At 46.4% G+C, this 18587-nt stretch overlaps 1 protein-coding gene across 1 annotated transcript in view; it reads right to left on the bottom strand.

Annotated features, from left to right (window-relative positions):
- FANCL (FA complementation group L) overlaps positions 1 to 18587 on the bottom strand; it is a 47923-nt gene that overhangs the window by 1056 nt on the left and 28280 nt on the right. The window contains exons 8-13 of the mRNA XM_001510884.6: positions 8360 to 8510; positions 3395 to 3478; positions 1967 to 2012; positions 1799 to 1880; positions 707 to 823; positions 119 to 190 (exon numbers count right to left, since the gene is read on the bottom strand). Of these exons, the coding sequence (XP_001510934.1) occupies positions 119 to 190; positions 707 to 823; positions 1799 to 1880; positions 1967 to 2012; positions 3395 to 3478; positions 8360 to 8510 (552 nt within the window). The remainder of the gene's footprint in view (positions 1 to 118; positions 191 to 706; positions 824 to 1798; positions 1881 to 1966; positions 2013 to 3394; positions 3479 to 8359; positions 8511 to 18587) is intronic.

Here is an 18587-nt window from a genome sequence, read left to right as displayed (position 1 = left end):
TTTTGGGTACCATCTGCTAAGGGTAGTTTTGCTGTTCTTTAAAATGGAATTTTCTAACCTAACACTACTTCAGGATGCTCAGAAAGGCACAATCAAATGGATTTTCTCACTTCCCTACCTTGCTGCAATATGGACATTCACCAAAGATGATGTTGAAACTCTGCCTGCTGGACAATAGGCCTCTCAACCACTGTCAAGATAAAAAAAAAATAGAAGAAAAAAAGGAATTTAAGTGGTGCCCGATCTCTGGGGCAAATGGAGCATGGCAGTAGCAAACGCTGAAAACCTTCCCGCAGATCTACTGCTGTGTCCCGGAAAGGGCCTCCCACTCCAACCCTTCCAGGCTCGGACGAGGGGAAAGACAATACCCAAAATGTCTACACAAGCGGGGATTAAGAAAAAACTCCACTAACATTCTGCGGGATCAGTCTGGATCAGAAAAAGCCACCCACACCTTAGGGTTTGCAGGCAAATAGCATTTCTGAGCCCCACGTGAGACAACCTGACAACCCTATATCCACCCCAGGGCTTAGGACAGCGCTTGGCACATAGTAAGCGCTTAACAAATACCATAATTCTTCTTATCTAGCGGATGATGGGGAGGTCACCCTCGACCGAGCGGAGCAGCTTGGATGACAGTGGATTTGGCCGATTCCCGCTGCGGTCTTGAGAGGATTAAGTGCAAAACCCGGTTTGCTTTTCTTACCTCATATAAGCAGGCTTGATGGAAGGGTTGTCCGCACTTGCCATTGTCACACACTTGGTCGGGAATGGCCCCGTCGAGTCGATAAGCATAACAGATCCCACAGTCCATGGTGAACTCCTTCAAAGGAACGAATGAGTCAGGGGCACTTATTCGGCACCTATCGGGGGCGGGGGGCAACGTCCCGACCGCTCGGGAAAGGACAACGGGATCGACCGACGACGATCCCTGCCCCCAAGCACCTCACGATCCGATCTAGTGGGGGAACGAATGATTTAGTTGATAAGACTGACTTGTCTGGCCCCAACACACTACCTGTTTGAGGTCATCTTAAACACCCTTCCTAAGGCAAATGGAGAAGAAGGCCGTATAAACTTCATTTGGTCACGTCCAGAAATACAGGAGGAAAGGTCTCCTCTTTCGTTTCTTGGCTTACTCAACCCACGTACACAGTCCGTCCGCACCCTCCCCCCCCCCATTGAAACCGGCTTCCTTCCTCGGCCGGCGCGGAAGGGGTAACGCAACGAACGTTCGCTGTCCGCTGCCATGCTGAGGCGGGGTGGGGGACGTTGACATCCGTCAGCTATGGGGCTCCAGAACTCCGTATCTAAATACAAAAGCCGCCTGGCAGTCCGCTACCGCGATAGCTTTGTCAGAAATCAATTCCCAGTTTGCACAATGTAGCGTTGTCTGTTCTAGCTGGGATGCCTCTTTTGCTCTCTCCTTCAGCAGCCATTCTACCTGGCTAATTAGAACTTTATTTCTGTCATCGTAAGAGGATTGTGCAGAAAATCTAAACATCTCATTAGCTACTCTGGACCTTTCCCCCCACTTTTAATAATAATGATGCCTGTTATTAATCACCTTACTGCTATGGAGACCATGGAAAAAAGTGTGCTTCTAACCACCAATCAAAGGTTAACAAGTTCTTTGATGCAACTGTTGCTTGCAGTTCAGAAATCTTTGTTATAATATCCTTCCAATTACCACCTTTTCTGGCCTTTTTTCTGCTCCTCTGGCAGATATTAAGAACCTAAGTGACTTTCATTAATCCCCGCTATTCAGACTCCGCGGAGAAGTGACAGACCAACGTACGGATTTTTCCAGGGTAGCTCGGGATGGAAAATCCATTTCTAAAACATCTTTCAAATTCTGCAGGAGGCTGTTTGTCGGATCCCTGAAGGTAAAAAGGGAAAACGGTTTAGCGTCTTCATTTGGGAAAGGAAAGAAAATGAACTGCAATCGTGCGCCCGAGAAACTTACCAGAGATGGATATTCTTGCTCAGCTTAAATCCGAGGGGATTTACCACTGTCGAAAAGAAAGGGTTTGGGTTGATCTCAGAGGGGGAAGTTGAAGGAGAGCTCAACTGCAGCCCGGAGGAGTTCCTCCTCGGTATGGCGCTCGTTCAGTGTCTACTGTGCGCTAAGCGCTGGAGTAAATTCAAGGTAGGGTTGTGAGATGCACATGGGTCCCTATCCCACCCGAGCCTGACGGTGATCTCTCTGCTTTATCGACGAGGGAAATGATGCCCAGAGAGGTTAATAATAATAATGATAATGATAATGTTGGTATTTGTTAAGCGCTTACTATGTGCAGAGCACTGTCCTAAGCGCTGGGGTTAAGTGTCTCACCCAAGGTCACACAGCAGCCCAGGGGCAGAGCTCTCGACTCCCACCCCTGTACTCTTTCTACGAGCCCACACTGCCTCGCCTTGATGCTAAAGCTTCTACTACAAATAAAAGATAATATTTAGAAAGTGCTTATTGCGTGTCGAGCATGCGTTAAGCGCTGCGTTGGATATGAGACGCGAACTACTAATAGAAGACTCGTGATTAAGCGTTAGGATAATGCCCAGCGATGAGGGAGGAAAAGAATAGAGAATTTGAATCATTTTAACCTCTGCCAAATTATTAAGGCTTAGCGATGAGAAATCAAACAAGCAGATGAAATCATCAGGACAATTATTCACATCGACTTATATCAATATTTGGTATGCTTGAGTGTTTGGGATTTCTCTCCTAATCGGGTAGTTGTGTAATGTCCCCAAACTAGGGTGGCCTAATGGATAGAGCACGGGCCCGGGTCAGAAGGATCTGAGTTCTAATCCCAGCTCTGCCACTTGTCTATTGTGTGACCTTGGGCAAGTCACTTAAGTTCTCTGTGCCTCAGTCACCTCATCAGTCACCTGGGGATTACGACTGTGAGCCCTGGGTGGGACAGGGGCCGTGCCCAACCAGATTATCTTGTATCTACTCCAGCGTTTAGAACTGTGCCTGGCATCTGGCAAGCACTTCACAAATACCACAGTTATTATTGTTACTGTTACTGTTAATTTTTCAGAATCTGACCCAGTGCTGATTTAGGCACGAGGCTGACCGAATGCCAGAGACATGAATGACATGCATGAATGAAAAGTAAGGCGTCCAAAAAGAGCACAACTGGCCTCCATCTTCCTCCTGCCGGGTCCCCCGCAGACAGACACACGTCACGTCATCGCTTAAGACGGAAATTTACAGCTGGAAAGGGTTTGTTCACATGACCGTTCTGGGCAGTGAGATCCAGCCATAACTCCCGGATCCAGCTTGTAAATTTCAGTCAGAGGTTGGGACTTGGATGCTGCCGTTTGGACCGCGAGGTTTTGATTTTTAAAGAGAGGGATGAAATGATCTAAAAGAGATGAGATGCCTCACCGTGGTCGGCGCCGAGGAAGAAGCAGTCGGGAAGCATCGTGGGATGCCTGGGATCCACCTCGATATTTATCGATGCGTTATTTCCTGTGTGAGAGAGAGAGAGACACGGAGACGTTAAGAAATTAAGTAGCTGTAATACCGTCAGCCATCTTCACACGTATTAAAAAAAAATGAACCGAATACTTCTTGAAATTAGATTTACAGAAATTATTAAAATTATTATTTGGAGCATAATTCTAATTTTAAAAGCATTAGTGCTTGAAAAAAAAAAATAGAATTAACCGCAATTTCGGCTGGAAAAAGAATGCCCTCATCTAAGAGGTAATGTTTCCATAAACAAAACGCTACTCTGTTTGTAAGAAGAGAATTAAGTCTTCAAGATCTTTCCCTGCCAAAACAGACCCAGGGGCTAGGACTGAGAAACACCAATTTTGAACGCTTGGGGGTACGGGATTGGAGCCGGCCGATTCCCACGACTGTAGGAGACAGTAAAAGGATTGGGAATGAGATTTAAGGGATGAGTTTCTTCATCTGAAACTTTGTCAGGCATTACAATCCCAGGAAATGAATCATGTGGCGGCTCTTCATTCGTTGGCATTTACTGACTGCCCACTGGGCGCAGAGCACTGTACTAAGCGTGGGGAAGATCTTAATTAATAATAATAATGGTATTTCTTAAGCACTCACTGATGTGCCAAGCACTGTTCTAAGCACCGGGGGAGATGCAAGGTAATCCGGTCGTCCCGCGTGGGGCTCACGGGCAATCCCCATTTTACAGATGAGGTGATTGAGGCACAAAGAAGTTAAGTGACTTTCCCAAGGTCACATAGCTGACAAGAGGCGGAGCTGGGATTAGAACCCACAACCTCTGACTCCCAAGCCCGGCCTCTTTCCATTGAGCCCCGCTGCTCACTCTGGCCCTCAGGCCTCAGTCTAAAAGGGGGGGTTGGAGGTTGGTTGGAGGGGTTCATGAGCCACTGCTGAATGCATAAAGGTCCCAAAACAGTAGTCGCTGTGGCAGGCCGGCAACCCCCCTGCATCTCACCTGCAATTACCGTTATTATTATTATTATTATATTTTGTTTAGCGCTTACTATGTGCCAAGCACTGTACCAGGCGCTGGGGTAGATACAAGACAATCCGGTCCCACCTGGGGTTCAGAGTCTAAGAAGGAGAGAGAGCAGGTATTGAGGCTCCAACTCTACAGATGAGGAAATGGAGGCACGGAGAGAAGCAGCGTGGCTCAGTGGAAAGAGCCCGGGCTTGGGAGTCAGAGGTCGTGGGTTCGAATGCCAACTCTGCCACTTGTCAGCTGTGGGACTGTGGGCATCACTTCACTTCTCTGCGCCTCAGTTACCTCATCTATAAAACGGGGATGAAGACTGTGAGCTCACGTGGGACAACCTGATTACCCTGTATCTCCCCCGGCGCTTAGAACGGTGCTCTGCACGTAGTAAGCGCTTAACAAATACCAACATCATTATTATTATTTGCCCGAGGTCACACGGGGAGCAAGTGGAGGAGTCGGGATTAGAACCTACGAGGTATATGCGATTCAGAGGTGACTTCCAAGTTAACCAGACCCCGTTTTAATCCACCCGAATCTTACTTCCAACTTAATCGGTCCCCGTTTTAACCCAACTGAAACTTATCTCCAAGTTAAGCGGGCCCCACCGAAAACCAATTGAACCTGCTAGGAAAATCCCACGGGGGGAGGAGGCCAGTGGTGGCTCAAGTTTGAACATTAGCTCCCACATCCTCCCGCCCCCATTTAAAACCTTAGGCCGTCGTTTCTGTGGTCCTTTTTAAAAAGGAGCTCCAGGTGAGAATTTCAACTGTCATGCTTTGTGGGACTTCAATCAATCAATCAATAGTATTTATCAAGCGCCTCGTGCAGACCACTGGAGTGGGACACTTAAGTAGTTAGTATTCACGATCAATCGATAATCTTGATCGAGGTCCTACTAGGTCAAATAAGTCACGATCCCTGCTCGCAAGGATCTTACAATCGAGCTGGATGACAAACAATAAACTAACATAAACGCAGTCAACAATTGCTTATTCCTTTCCGAGGGCTAAAGCATCATTAACCAGGGCAGTTTCTCTGAACTAAAGGTCAACTGGAAGAGGCACGGTTTATATACCGGAGGCGGTGCCTTATCAGTAATAATAATCAAGCGCTTACTATGTGCCAAGCACCGTTCTAAGCCCTGGGGTAGGTACAAGGTAATCAGGTCGGACACAGTCCCGGTCCCCCGTGGGGCTCACGGCCTTAATCCCCGTTTTAGGGCTGAGGCACGACAAAGAGAAGTGTCTTGCCCAAGGTCACACAACAGACAAGTGGTGGGGCTGGAATTAGAACCCTGGTCCTTCCGCCTTCCAGGCCCTTGCGCTCCCCGCTAGGCCACGCCATTTGTCGGGGTGGTCCTGTAGGCTGCAAGCTCTTTGTGAGTAGGGGTGAAATCTTCCAATTATTATATCGTACTTTCCCAAGGGCTTAGTACGGCCCTCTGCACCCAGTAAGCGCTCAGTAAATAGCACCGATTGACTTATTCCGTAACCCGAGCGGATGGTCCACGGGGCAGAGGTTTTAATGCTCCCAAAATACTTGATGGAAACAATCGCCACTCCCAAGACGAAAATATGGTGTTTCCTTCAACGAGGAAACAAACTAAGGGACAAAGTTGGACCGTTTGGATATTCAAATCACCAAGGTGTAAGAGATGAAAAATGAAAACCTCTCCTTTCTTTCCAGATGCCAACGGAGGGATGTCTGTAGTCCGATTAATCAAAATCACACTAATTCTCCGCTTGGAGCACAAGCCCCGTATTAACCTTCGAGCAGCGGGCTCCGCTCTGCCGCGTCGCAGAGTCGGCTTCGTTTAGCAGCGGGAGCCGAGTTAACTTATCTTTCCCCGAGCTTGCTGAGAAGCGGATCCTGGAGGGAGGCGCCCAGAGGAGGGAGGGTCAGGGGTGGACGGAGCGGGAGGGAAAGCACAGCAGGGCCTCAGATGGACGGACCGTAGAAAAGGCAAGTGAGGGAAGGAGGAAGGGTGAACCCAGAGAGAGTCAAGTTCCCGTACGGAAGCTATCCGCCCAAGGGGGAGTAAAATGGTCCAAAAAGGTCAAATAGTCTTATCCCCTGTGCAAAAAGATACATATCAAACCTGGAGAATTTGCAATATTTACTCCCACCTCCACACACTTACTCACTCCCTTTCTCTCTCTCTCATACAGCCAGTTCACTGGCTTTATACAGACTTCTAAACTGTAAGTCTGGTGTGGGCAGGGATTGTCTCTCTTTATGGCTGACTGTACTTTCCAAGCGCTTAGTACAGTGCTCTGCACACGGTGAGCGCTCAATAAATACGACCGAATGAAAGGAAGACACAAGGCAGGAAGTGGAGAAAACCTAGGGGAAGGAGTTGGGATACGGTAGAGGACCCTTTCCTCTACCCTTTCCTCTTAGAGAAGCAGCGTGGCTGAGTGGGAAGAGCCCGGGCTTGGAAGATAGAGGTCATGGGTTCGAATCCCAGCTCCGCCGCTTGGCAGCTGTGTGACTGTGGGCGAGTCACTTCACTTCTCTGGGCCTCAGTTCCCTCATCTGTCAAAGGAGGGTGAAGGCTGTGAGCCTCACATGGGACCACCTGATGACCCTGAATCTCCCCCAGCGCTTAGAACAGTGCTCTGAACATAGTAAGCGTTTAACGACCGTAAGCCCGTCAAACGGCAGGGACTGTCTCTATCTGTTGCCGACTCGCTCATTCCAAGCGCTTAGTACAGTGCTCTGCACATAGTAAGTGCTCAATAAATACTATTGAATGAACAAATACCAACATTATTATTATTTCCCACTGAGGCCGGGCTGGGAGGGATCCAGATCGCCCGTTTTCCACTAAGGTTGAGCTCCGGAAAGGCGATATCCCCTGAGACTCGGGGAGACGGAGACGCATGGCCAGGATCTTCAAACTCCTTCTGGATCCTTTCTTTCTGAGCATGCAGAGATACCCAAGAAGCTGCAGGGACAGAGATTTTTTTTTCCTATAGTATTTGTGAAATGCTTACTATGTGCCAGGCACTCTACTAAGTGCTGGGGTAGATATAGGTTAGTCAGGATGGACAGAGTCTTAATCTCCATTTTACAGATCAGGTAACCGAGACACAGAGAAGTTAAGTGACTTGCTCAAGGTCACGGGGCAGAGCCGGGATTAGAACCCGGGGCTTTCCACTAAACCACGCTGCTTCTAATGGTTTCACTCCCCCCACTTACCCCTGATTTGATGAAAGTGCTGAGTCCCATCACTCTTCCCCCTGTATCTATATATTTTGAGTTGGTGTTCTCCTGAAGGGGGAATCCAATATATATTTAATCAGCGATATATGTCTGACACGTCTCCTCACTGCCAAATAAGGAAGGATTCGAGTCTTTCATAACCTCTTCCACCTTCCACGCATTATCTGTAATTTACTAAATGTTTTCTTCTGAATGTTCTCCTCGTGGGATCGCTTCCGTCTACCGTGTGACCTTGGGCGAGTCGCTTGACTTCTCGGTGCCTCGACTATCTCATCTGTGAGATGGGGATTACGACCGTGAGCCCCATGCGGGACGCAGACTGTGTCCAACCCAATTACCGTGCATCTCCCCCAGTGCTTACAACACTGTCTGGCACACAGTAAGCGCCTAACAAATACCAAAAAAAAAATTCCTGAAAGAACTTGAGTATTTCTATTTCCATATGTAATACCTACTCCCAAAATATTCTGGTATTGAAATAAAAAATCATATTCGGAGCAATTATACTTGATCCCCCCAAATTTTCGCATTCATTCTAAGCAGCTCGGCACGGTAGAAAGACACCTCGGCTGACCGTGTAAGAGCTATTTTCTTTTTCCACCAAGCAAACAAAAAAAACCACAGCGGGAACCTCACTATTTCCCAACACTTTCCCCTTCTTTCACACCGACCTAGGACAATTCTTCGCATAGTGGCGCTACGGCTGGGTTTTTCTGGCTCCACCACCCAGGTCTTCTCGTCGAGTTCATCCATAGTATCCCAGAAGGACTTCAGTGACTCTGCGGCGGCCAAAAACTGGCGGTGAACGCTTGCTAAGGAGCTCTGCGAAAAGATGAAATCTGAGCAAGTCACGTGACTCTTGACCAAAGACGACATCAGTGAGATTTTTGCTTCACGATGGCCAAGTGGCCAGGTTTTCAGATCAGCTATTGCCCAGGTAGGGGTCAACTGCTCTCGCCGATGGAATTGCAAAGACTCTCATTTACGTTTACCTCTATTACACGGACGAAGAAAAGAGGATTCTTCAGGTCGAACTTTTCATATGGGAATATATTAGGATGCATAACTACATAAACGGTAGAGTTTGCCAATACTGTAGGTATACACGTTTATGCACCTAATCTACCATATATTAAGGCGTAACATAAAATTCTAGGGTGAAAACAATTTTAGCAATTTCCTTGTTTCCGTCGTGATCAAACATTAGGCATTGTGCTGTCTAATTTAATTAAGCTAGATCTATTTAAAATGGAGTTCGCATATAACTTTTTATATACTTCATTGGGCAAAAAGCATGGGATGAGTTTTATATTTCTTCTGTGAAATGCAAATGGGAATTACAAATATGATTCTTCTGTACATTTAACTTTTAACCAATCTCTGAATTCAGTGTTTCAGACATTAAACATTGGTGAGAATTTACTTAAACACATTTCTTTTAAATGAGAATTAAAGTACAGCGCTGCATGGATGATTCAAAATTTCATTTTCATATAAAAAATTAACAGATCGAGAGCTGCCCCAAGAAATCATTCCACGCGTTTGACAGGGCTAAGAACTTTTCTAGGGCTAACGCCTTGTCTACAGACTTCTTTATTTGACAGGGTGATGCATCGCCGAAGGCGATTATCCAAAGACCACCTAAAAGGGAGATTCAAAGTTGGAACGCCCATAAAACTATTCTTAAAAAGAGTCGAGTCACAATTCCCGGCTAAGATGTTTATTTGTACTTAGCGAAGAGCCAAGAAAGCGTACAGTAATTAATGGAAAATATTACTCGTTTGGTCACCCATAAGAAATCCACTTATGACGGGTGTGACGATCAATAAATCTAGTTAGTTTAGTGGGTTTTAATCATGTTTATTTTAGGAAAGGGCGCTAGGGGAAATAACTTTGTTTTCCAGCCTGGGGCAGGATTGGGAGGTGCTGCTTATCCAAGAATTTGGGTTAGCTAAGAGGGTAGGGACTGTGTCTATCAACTCTACTGTACCCTCCCAAGCGTTTAGTAAAGTGCCCTGCACACGGTAGGTACTCAATAAATAACATGGGTTGACTGACTGAAAGCCTACACAGAAGATTCCAGAAATCTGGTTACAGCTGACCCTTGTTCTTAGATTATAAACTCCATGAGAATAGGAAACCTCACTTCCCAAGTGCTTAGTACAGAGTTTTAGACTCAAGAGTTGCTCAATAAATAGCACTGATGATAATAATGATCCACCTCCTCCTTGCCAGGAGAGGTCTCAAATCAATTCTGATCTCGAGAGAGGTTTACCCTTGTATTGGAAATCTGAAATACCAGTTAGCAGAGCATTCCGGTTGTTAAAATCCCACTTAAGCATTCCCCAGAATTTTCTGCTTTTTCAATTTATCGGTCTTATTTACTGAAGGCTTACCGTGAGCAGGACACTGTACTAAGCGCTTGGGAGAGCACAACGCAACAATATAACAGACAAATTCCCTGCAGTAGAAAGAGCTTGAGTCTGGAAGTCAAAACACATGGACTTTAGTTCCAACTCCGTCACTGACCTGTTTATGTGATCTCAAGGAAGTCATTTAGCCTCTACGGACCCCCCGTTCACCTGGAAAATGGGGATGAAAAATACTCGCCTTTGCCTACCTCGCGAGGATGTTGGGGACGAGTAACGGGATTTTAAAACAAGGAGATTTCTTTGTGTACTTCCCAAACGTAAGTAGAATGCTTTGAACCCAGCAGACGTTCAGGAAATAACCCTACTCCAACTCTCTGCAAAACCATGAACAGCATCAACGACAGTTTCATCGGCTGGAATCTGAAGTTGGCGCTGTTGCCTAGACTCCGAAAACACTCCACTAAGCATTAGGAGAGAATGAACCAACACACGGATAGACTTATACGTCACAGGCCGACGGCAGTGGGAGACGGAGGACTGCTGATCCAAGGCCTTAAAGTTAAAGCAAACAAAGCAACATTTCGGGCAAAGACAGCACTAACAAAAGCTGAGAGCATCCCATGAGCGCACATCTGTGGGGCCGCCCAAACCAACGGTTTTCTGTTGTTGCTCTCATTTTTTTGGTATTTGTTAAGCGCTTACTACGTGCGGGCACCGAATTAAGCATTAAGACAATCGGGTAGGATACAATCCAGGCCCAACGTGGGGCTCACAACTTTAATCCCCATTTTACGGACGAGGTCATCGAAGCACAGAAATGTTAACTGACTTGCGCGAGGACCTCCGGCAGACAAGTGGAAGAGCCGGGATTAGAACCCAGGTCCTCTGACTCCCGGGTCTCGATTATAGCCCCTTCCATTTTCTTTCACGAGCACCACATCTTCCCCCCTTGTCCCTTTTACCAGTCTGGTCCGTCAACTGCTCTGTCGTTTTATTGAAAGATATTTATTTTCCAAAATCTAGTTGGAAAGTTTAAATGACCTACTGACAGTGTCTTGAGATCTTAAGAAGGAAGACAACACATAACAAATAAATTAACCCAAAGCTCGGGGCGGTGTTTACTCCAGTGCGCTCAGGTTGACGATTGCACAGATGGAACAGCAAATTGATTATATTTTGTAATACTTGAAGCCCCGTCACCAAAAAGGATTACGGGGTTGTGGGAAGAGAAGGGCAGAGGCGATTTTTCTAAGATTTGCTCGGTAATTGACGCAGCTGATTTTGCTGTCTTTCGTGACTCAACGAATCAAAGAAAAGTAACGTTGTAAATACTGAACTCATAGGCCAAAAGTATGCCCCTCCGCCCCCCACCCCCAAAAGGAAGTTTCAAGCATTTAAAAATCAGTATTTTTGCCTAATGTCTGCCACCTGAAATCTTACGTGCTGCATTTTTCCAGCTTCAGATCAACACCGTGCACTTAGGCTGGTCAGCTAAGGGTCTGAGGAGGTATGTATGTGGATGGGAGGAAGCATGTATGTGTATGATTGTGAGGAGGCATGTTCACGCGTGACTGTGCTAAGGACATATGTACCAGCAGATACATGAATTAGTACAATTGTGATCTGCTTGTAGAAATGGTTAAAAAAAAAAAAGACGGCATTTAAGTGCTCACTCTGTGCCAAGCACTATTTTAAGCACCAGAGTATTCATTCAGTCGTATTTATTGAGCGCTTACTATGTGCAGAGCACTGTGCCAAGCTCTTGGAGTGTACAATTTGGCAACGGAGACGATTCCTGCCCAACAACGGGCTCATCGTCTAAATGGGGATAAACAAACAAACAAAAGAAAACAGAACAAAACAAAACGAGTAGCCTGGCATCAAAATCATCAAGATAAATAGAACCCAACCCGTTCACTGTTCCTCCATCTCGTCTAGCTCGCCACCTCCCCTCATCCACATCACGAAAAACAACAACTCTCCCCACCTTCAAAGCCTTTAGGAAAAGCACATCTCCAAGAGGCCTTCCCCAATCAAACCTTCATCTCCCCCATTCCCTCTCTCTTCTGTGTTCCCTTGATATTCACCCCACTCTCCGCCCTACCGCTAGTATGTAGTTTATGGATTTTTTTGTCTGCTCCTCCTCTAGACTGTACATTTCCGGCACGCAGGGAACATCTTTACCAACCCTTGTCATGTCGAACTCTTCCAAGCGTGTGGTACGGTGCTCTGAACACGGTAAGCGCTCGGTAAATACCACCGACTGATTGATCGACTGGATGTTCCGTGACCCTATCAGGCTAATGTAACCGATTCAGGGTAAATCTCTGAGTGCCGTAAGATCCGAATCCCCATATTGGGAATCTGTCCCAACGGCGGCAAGTGTTACCATCAAAACTTTGACGACGGTAAGAGCTTAATAATTGCCAAAATCATCTCCCTGTTAAAAAATATTTTTCCTAAATTAATCACGGCAGCGCAAGCATTTATACGCGCGTCCCGGAATCAACGGCATCAGCGGATTTTTCTTTTTATAACGTTTCAAAGATTTCACGGTGCTTTTCATTTTTCCTTTATGTAAAGATACAACATAATTCAACGGCGGCATTAAGAAATCTCTGAATACCTCCTTAGCTGAATACCTATTTAGAATGAATGACTATGTCAGGTATGCAACTCTAAGGCCTAAGAAACCAAGTGTGCCCACCCACAGAAATAATCAGTATCGTATGAATCACGTACTTTCCGGTGGAAAAATTCACCCACCTTACACCAAATGCTTCTGAAAAAGATCTTTATTCTCTTTTCTCTTCCTTCTTAAGAAAAGAAGAAAATTAAATGGCATATTATCCTTCCCACAAACATACTTTAGCGAGGCAAGGAATTTCATATGAGAGGGAGAGAATTATAATCATTTCAAGATGCCAATTATGATATTCCAGCTCTCTCCATCTCCCTGCCAGTTTCCCCCTAAGTAGGTCCGATCACTCCGGAGGATCATAAAACCCCCCCCCAAACATCAACACAATTCACATCCAGACGTGTCGGCTTCTGGGCCCGGGCTATAACTCGAAGAGGGCAGTTTCAGGTCGCGGCTCAACACGCTGGGGCAATGTTAAAATTCCACCCCACGCAGCCCTGGGGAGGAGGGGGACGCTCTGCGTTCATTTTAGGATGGAAGCCAGGTTGAGAATTACATCTTCGGTGTCCAAAACCGGGACGTTCATCTCTCGTACCGGTACACTTCCTCACCGAATGCTTTCGAACTACCCGAAAAGGAACCACTTAACGTCCTCAGAGTTTTGCACATGATCGAGGAAGGAAGGAAGGAAGATTGGGGGTAATTAATTGGTGGATTCATTTCTCAGAACCTGAGACTTCACTTTGTGTGTGGGTGTGTGTGAAAAAATATCAAAGAGGGAAGGGAGATGGATAGGTATCTGTTGGAAGTGAAATGTTGGATTTTTTTTCCTCTTAACTGTTATTAAATTATGTTAAAGTAGGAAAGCACTTAAGCAGAGAAGTGTGAATACCGCCAATCTCAAAATGTAACGCTTATTATCTTTAAAAGCATTTTGTTACTTTTATAATACCTGAAGTGATATAATAATGTCAGTCACTTAACCAGATCTTAGAGTATAATATCTTCATCTTAAGTACTATTATTTCCAGTATTTTAATAATTTTCACACAGTCCTGGAATGTGATCTTTTGTGCTCTGATGACACTTAAATTAATAGCATAATTTTCTGGTCCTTGCAACAGTTGCTTTCCATTTTGATTTTTTACATTTTCCTATATCACATACAGATAAATCTTCTTATAATCATCATTTTTATCTTTGGGGAATTGAAAGGCCTGCAATAGAAAAAAAGAACTACCCAGGGATTGTCGAGCACAGATCCGTTTCTAAAAATTCAATTAATTTGAATACAAATTGTAATTTTTCCAAAGATGTTCCTTTAAAAGGAAGCTAAATCTTTTAAACGTTCAGTTCATTTGATCTTATTTGCATGCTTCGTTGATGTCGTCGACTCTTTCTTCCTAAAATGTATATCTGGATCTGAATCTATTTAATCAAACCATACTTCTTTGTCAAGGAAACCAGAAGGAATTTATCATTCTTTTCGGCTTCATTAACTAGTTTATTTTTGACCACTGCTGACCACTGCTCTCTTAGGAGATTGATTTGCAAATCTTTTTTTGTCTGCACGGAGAGAAGGTCCTCGCAGGCCAGGTCAAATGGTGGCGACGGAGAACTCCTTCTTGGATGGCCTCTTGGAGGTTCACACTCGGGTAAATAAAATAAGCGTGAACTTCAATCCCGCCCCACAGCGCTCCCCCGGCTGACGAAAATCGAACCCGTCGGCGAGGACGGACCGACCGTGCCACCCCCTAATTACGAGCTTTTCGTTCGGATCGCGTCGAACCGAAAATGCGTGCCGAGGAATCCGTGGACGCTGTCTAATTTTGCGAGAGAAGCTCGCATTAAGGATGAAATGGAGATAATGACCATTTTGTAGATCTTTATTCAGTACATGATTTTCACTGTTAGTTGTCACTCGAGGTCACTCCCCCAGCAAGATCAGCAGCTTGCGCCAATGTTAATTATCGCACGCAATGTCTTGGCTCAAATCATTTCAGAAAAATCGCTACTGGGAAGCACAGTGGAGAAAGTGCCGACTTCCACCTTACAGGGTTTCCCCATCCAGCGGTGATAAAAATAATGATGATGATTATGGTATTGGTTAAGCACTTACTGTGTGCCAGGCACTGTACTAAGCGTTGAGGTGGATACCGCAAATCGGGTTAGACACAGTCCCTGTCCCTCCCAGGGTTAACGGTCTTAATTCCCAGTTTACAGATGAGGGATCTGAGGCACAGAGAAGTGAAGTGACTTGACCAAGGCCACCCAGCAGACAGCGTGAGTCCGTCATCGGGTAGGGGACCGTCTCTATCTGTTGCCGACTTGTCCATTCCAAGCGCTTAGTACAGTGGTCTGCACATAGTAAGCGCTCAATAAACACTATTGAATGAATTGTCTCTATCTGTTGCCGAATTGTACTTTCCAAGCGCTTGGTACAGTGCTCTGCACACAGTAAGCGCTCAATAAATACGACTGAATGAACGAAATGGCGGACCCGGGATTAGAACCCATGACCTTCTGACTCCCAGGCCCGGGCTCTGTCCCCTACGCCATGCTGGGATCTGATCTCCTTGTCCATTCCACCCTGCTCAAGTCACAGATTGGTTTCTGGATCGAGATCTTCTATCAGATGCCTCTGATTTAAGTAGGAGAACAAATGATAAAATCGGTACTCTAAATTGGGCAGGCGGGCCACCGTCTTACAGTCGGGCGGGCTGCATATGTGGTTGCATTTTCACACCTAGTCTTCCTCTTAAAAATAGGCAAATGATCCCTTAATTTTTTTGATATCATTAATATTAATAACAGTAATAACGACAACGATGCATTAAGCACCTACTATGTCTCAAGCACTAAGGATTGGGGTAGATACAAGAAAATCTGACGGCCACAGTCCCGTCGGAGGGAGGATGGATGTTTTGTCTCCTTTTCTAGATGAGGAAACTGAGACACGAAGACGTCAAATGGCTTGTCCGAGGTTACACGGTATGGAAGAGGTGAAGCCAGGACGAGAACCTCCACCCCCATCCTCTCCCGCCTCTGCCTGTGTGGCTCCTTTTTACTTTCATGGGGGATGGGGTTACGGGAAGAGACGGTGTCCGGGCTTTCTAGAACTTACACCCCCGTCTCCACACTGCAAGCTCACCGTGAGGAGGGAACGTGCCTACCAACTCTCTCACACTGTACTCTCCCAAGAGCTTAATTCAGGCCTCCGCCTGCCGTAAGCACTCCATAAATACCCTTGATTGACTGGATAATTTCAAGTTGCATCCTTGGCAATTTCCCCAAGGCCCATATTTCCCCTGGAAAATCCCAAAGAAGCATTTTTTCCCCCTCTAACAGCAAGGCAAAGGAGAGGGAACCCCCAACTCCACCAAAATGGCGGAGCCGGGATGAAACCCACCACCATCTTAAATATTTATTAGTCGAAAGACTATTATGTGCCTACTGTGTGCAAAGCACTCTACAGTTGGTTGATTGCACTGGGACCACAGTAACGGTATCCGTTAAGCACTTACTACACGTCAAGCACTGTTCTAAGCGCTGGGGTAGATACAGGGTAATCAGGTTGCCCCACGTGGGGGTCACAGTTTTAATCCCCATTTTACAGTTGCGGGAACCGAGGCCCAGAGAAGTGGAGTGCCTTGCCCAAGGTCACACAGCAGACGAGTGGCGGATCCGCGATTAGAACCCATGTCCTCTGTCAACCCGTGAGGCGGCAGCTGAGCCGTTATCAATCGATCGATCGTATTTATTGAGCACTTACTTTGTACAGAGCACTGTACTAAACATTTGGGAGAGCACCATTCACCAGAATTGGCAGACACATTCCCTGTCCACAAGGAGCTTAGAGTCTAGAGGAGGAGACGGATGTTTTGATGAGGCTTCCACCTGGTCTTGACAAGTTTGGAGTTCTCCCCTCGGGTCCTCCCAACGAGGAGCCCTGGGGGGGCCAGCCGGACTGTCTAGACTTCAGCCATTTCTAGGTGTGGCTGTTTTGTCACGAGAACGGGAATCCATCCGTCGGCGGTAGTTTGTTGAGTGCCCGGGCAGCGGTGTGTGCAGAGTACGGTGACGACAATAATAAATAATAATTGTGGTATTTATTAAGCGCTCACTATGTGCCAGGCTCTGTTCTAAGTGCTGGGATGGAGGCAAATCAGGTTGGACACAGTCTCCGTCCCACAGGGGCTCACAGTCTTAATCCCCATTTTACAGATGGGGGGCAAGTGAAGTGACTTGCCCAAGGCTACACAGTAGATAAGGGGCAGGGCCCTACCGGCTTGGAATCAATTTATCGAGTGCTTACCGTGGGTGCGCAGAGCACTTTACTAGGCGTTCGGAAGAGTACAATATAAACAGAATTGCTGGGGGCGCGTCCCCTGCCCAAGAGAAGCTTACAGTCTAGAGAGAGTTTAGGAGTACCATAAAACAGAGCTGGTAGACGCCGTCCCAGACCCAGGGGAAAGAACGCGGGCCCGGGAGTCAGAGGACCTGGGTTCTAATCCAGCCTCCGCCATTTTGTCCGTCGTGTGACCTCGGGAGAGTCACTTAACTTCTCAGTGCCTCAGTTCCCTCACCTGCAAAATGGGGATTCAAAACCTCTTCCCCTTCCAACCTAAATCGTGAGCCCCATGAGGAACCTGATGAAATTCCATCTAACCCAGCGCTTGGTACAGTGTTTGGCACACAGGAAGCACTTACAAATACCACGATGATTATCATTAGCATTATTATCATTTTTACAATGCAGTCTAGAAGTACTGAAGAAACCGAGGCCGCAAGGTTACGGGAAAAGTGGGTTTTTCATTGCCAATCTCAACAAGCCTTCCTTTGCTTCCCACAGCCACTTAATCATTATCTTGGAAATACCGGGGATATTGAAAAGAAGACAGCAGGACACCTAACGATAAACCATCCGGCTGTGGAAATAAGTGTCCGACGGACAGCCCACCCTGCCGGCCTCGGGTGGGTTTTGTTAGCCGTGTACAAACTTACAAATACCTAGGCCGAAAGGAAAATCACTTTCTTATGCTAGAAACTCCTGCTGCCGTTTAGATAAGCGCAGATAAGAACTCAGACATCAGCAGATAAGAAATAAGGGGAGAGGAGGAAGAATTAGCATCTCAGAGCAGCGGCACACATGGAGGCTACCAGCAAACGGGAGGCCCCGCTAAAGGAATGGAGGGGAGGAAGAAGGGAGAGCGTAAAATGAAAAGAGAAAAGAGAAAGGAGTAAAGTGAGCCCACTCTAAATGGAACCCCCCCGCCAAAAAATCATCATCTGATGTTGGAGCAATATATTATTATTGTTCTCCGTGGCCCGGATGCAAATATTTAAAAGGACCGGACAGCTAAAGACCCCAAAATCTTACGCTCAGTTTCGATTCCTTTTCAATTCTGGTAAAAGAGATGCTTGTTATCTATCGTTCCACACGGAGACAGCCTCGCCCGCTAGAAAGTCTGGGAAACATAAATGATTCGTCTCAGCATCCTTGATGGAGAATGCCCGTTATTCCCATATTTCGGATGGGAAAACTCAGACAAAGTTCCTGGCTCCCTGTTACTCCGTAGTCCTGCCAAATGGATTAGGACAACCTGCTTTGCAATATTTAGCTTTCCCTCAGTAGCACCTTGGCCTAGTGGTAAAAGGACAGGGCTAGGAGCCGGAGGACCTGGGTTCTAATCCCGGCTCTGGCGCTTGCCTGCTGTGTGACCTTGAGCCAGTTACTTCTCTGTACCTCAGTTTCCTCATCTGTAAAATGAGGATTCAATAACTGTTCTCCCCGTCTGTTGCGTGACCTCGGGTAAGTCACTTCACTTCTCCGGATCTCAGTTACCCCATCGGCAAAATGTGGATTAAGACTGCGAGCCCAAGGTG

The sequence above is a fragment of the Ornithorhynchus anatinus genome, chromosome 9 (assembly GCF_004115215.2).
Source record: "Ornithorhynchus anatinus isolate Pmale09 chromosome 9, mOrnAna1.pri.v4, whole genome shotgun sequence".
Classification (NCBI taxonomy): Eukaryota; Metazoa; Chordata; class Mammalia; order Monotremata; family Ornithorhynchidae; genus Ornithorhynchus; species Ornithorhynchus anatinus.
This window is presented reverse-complemented; position numbering and strand designations above follow the sequence as displayed.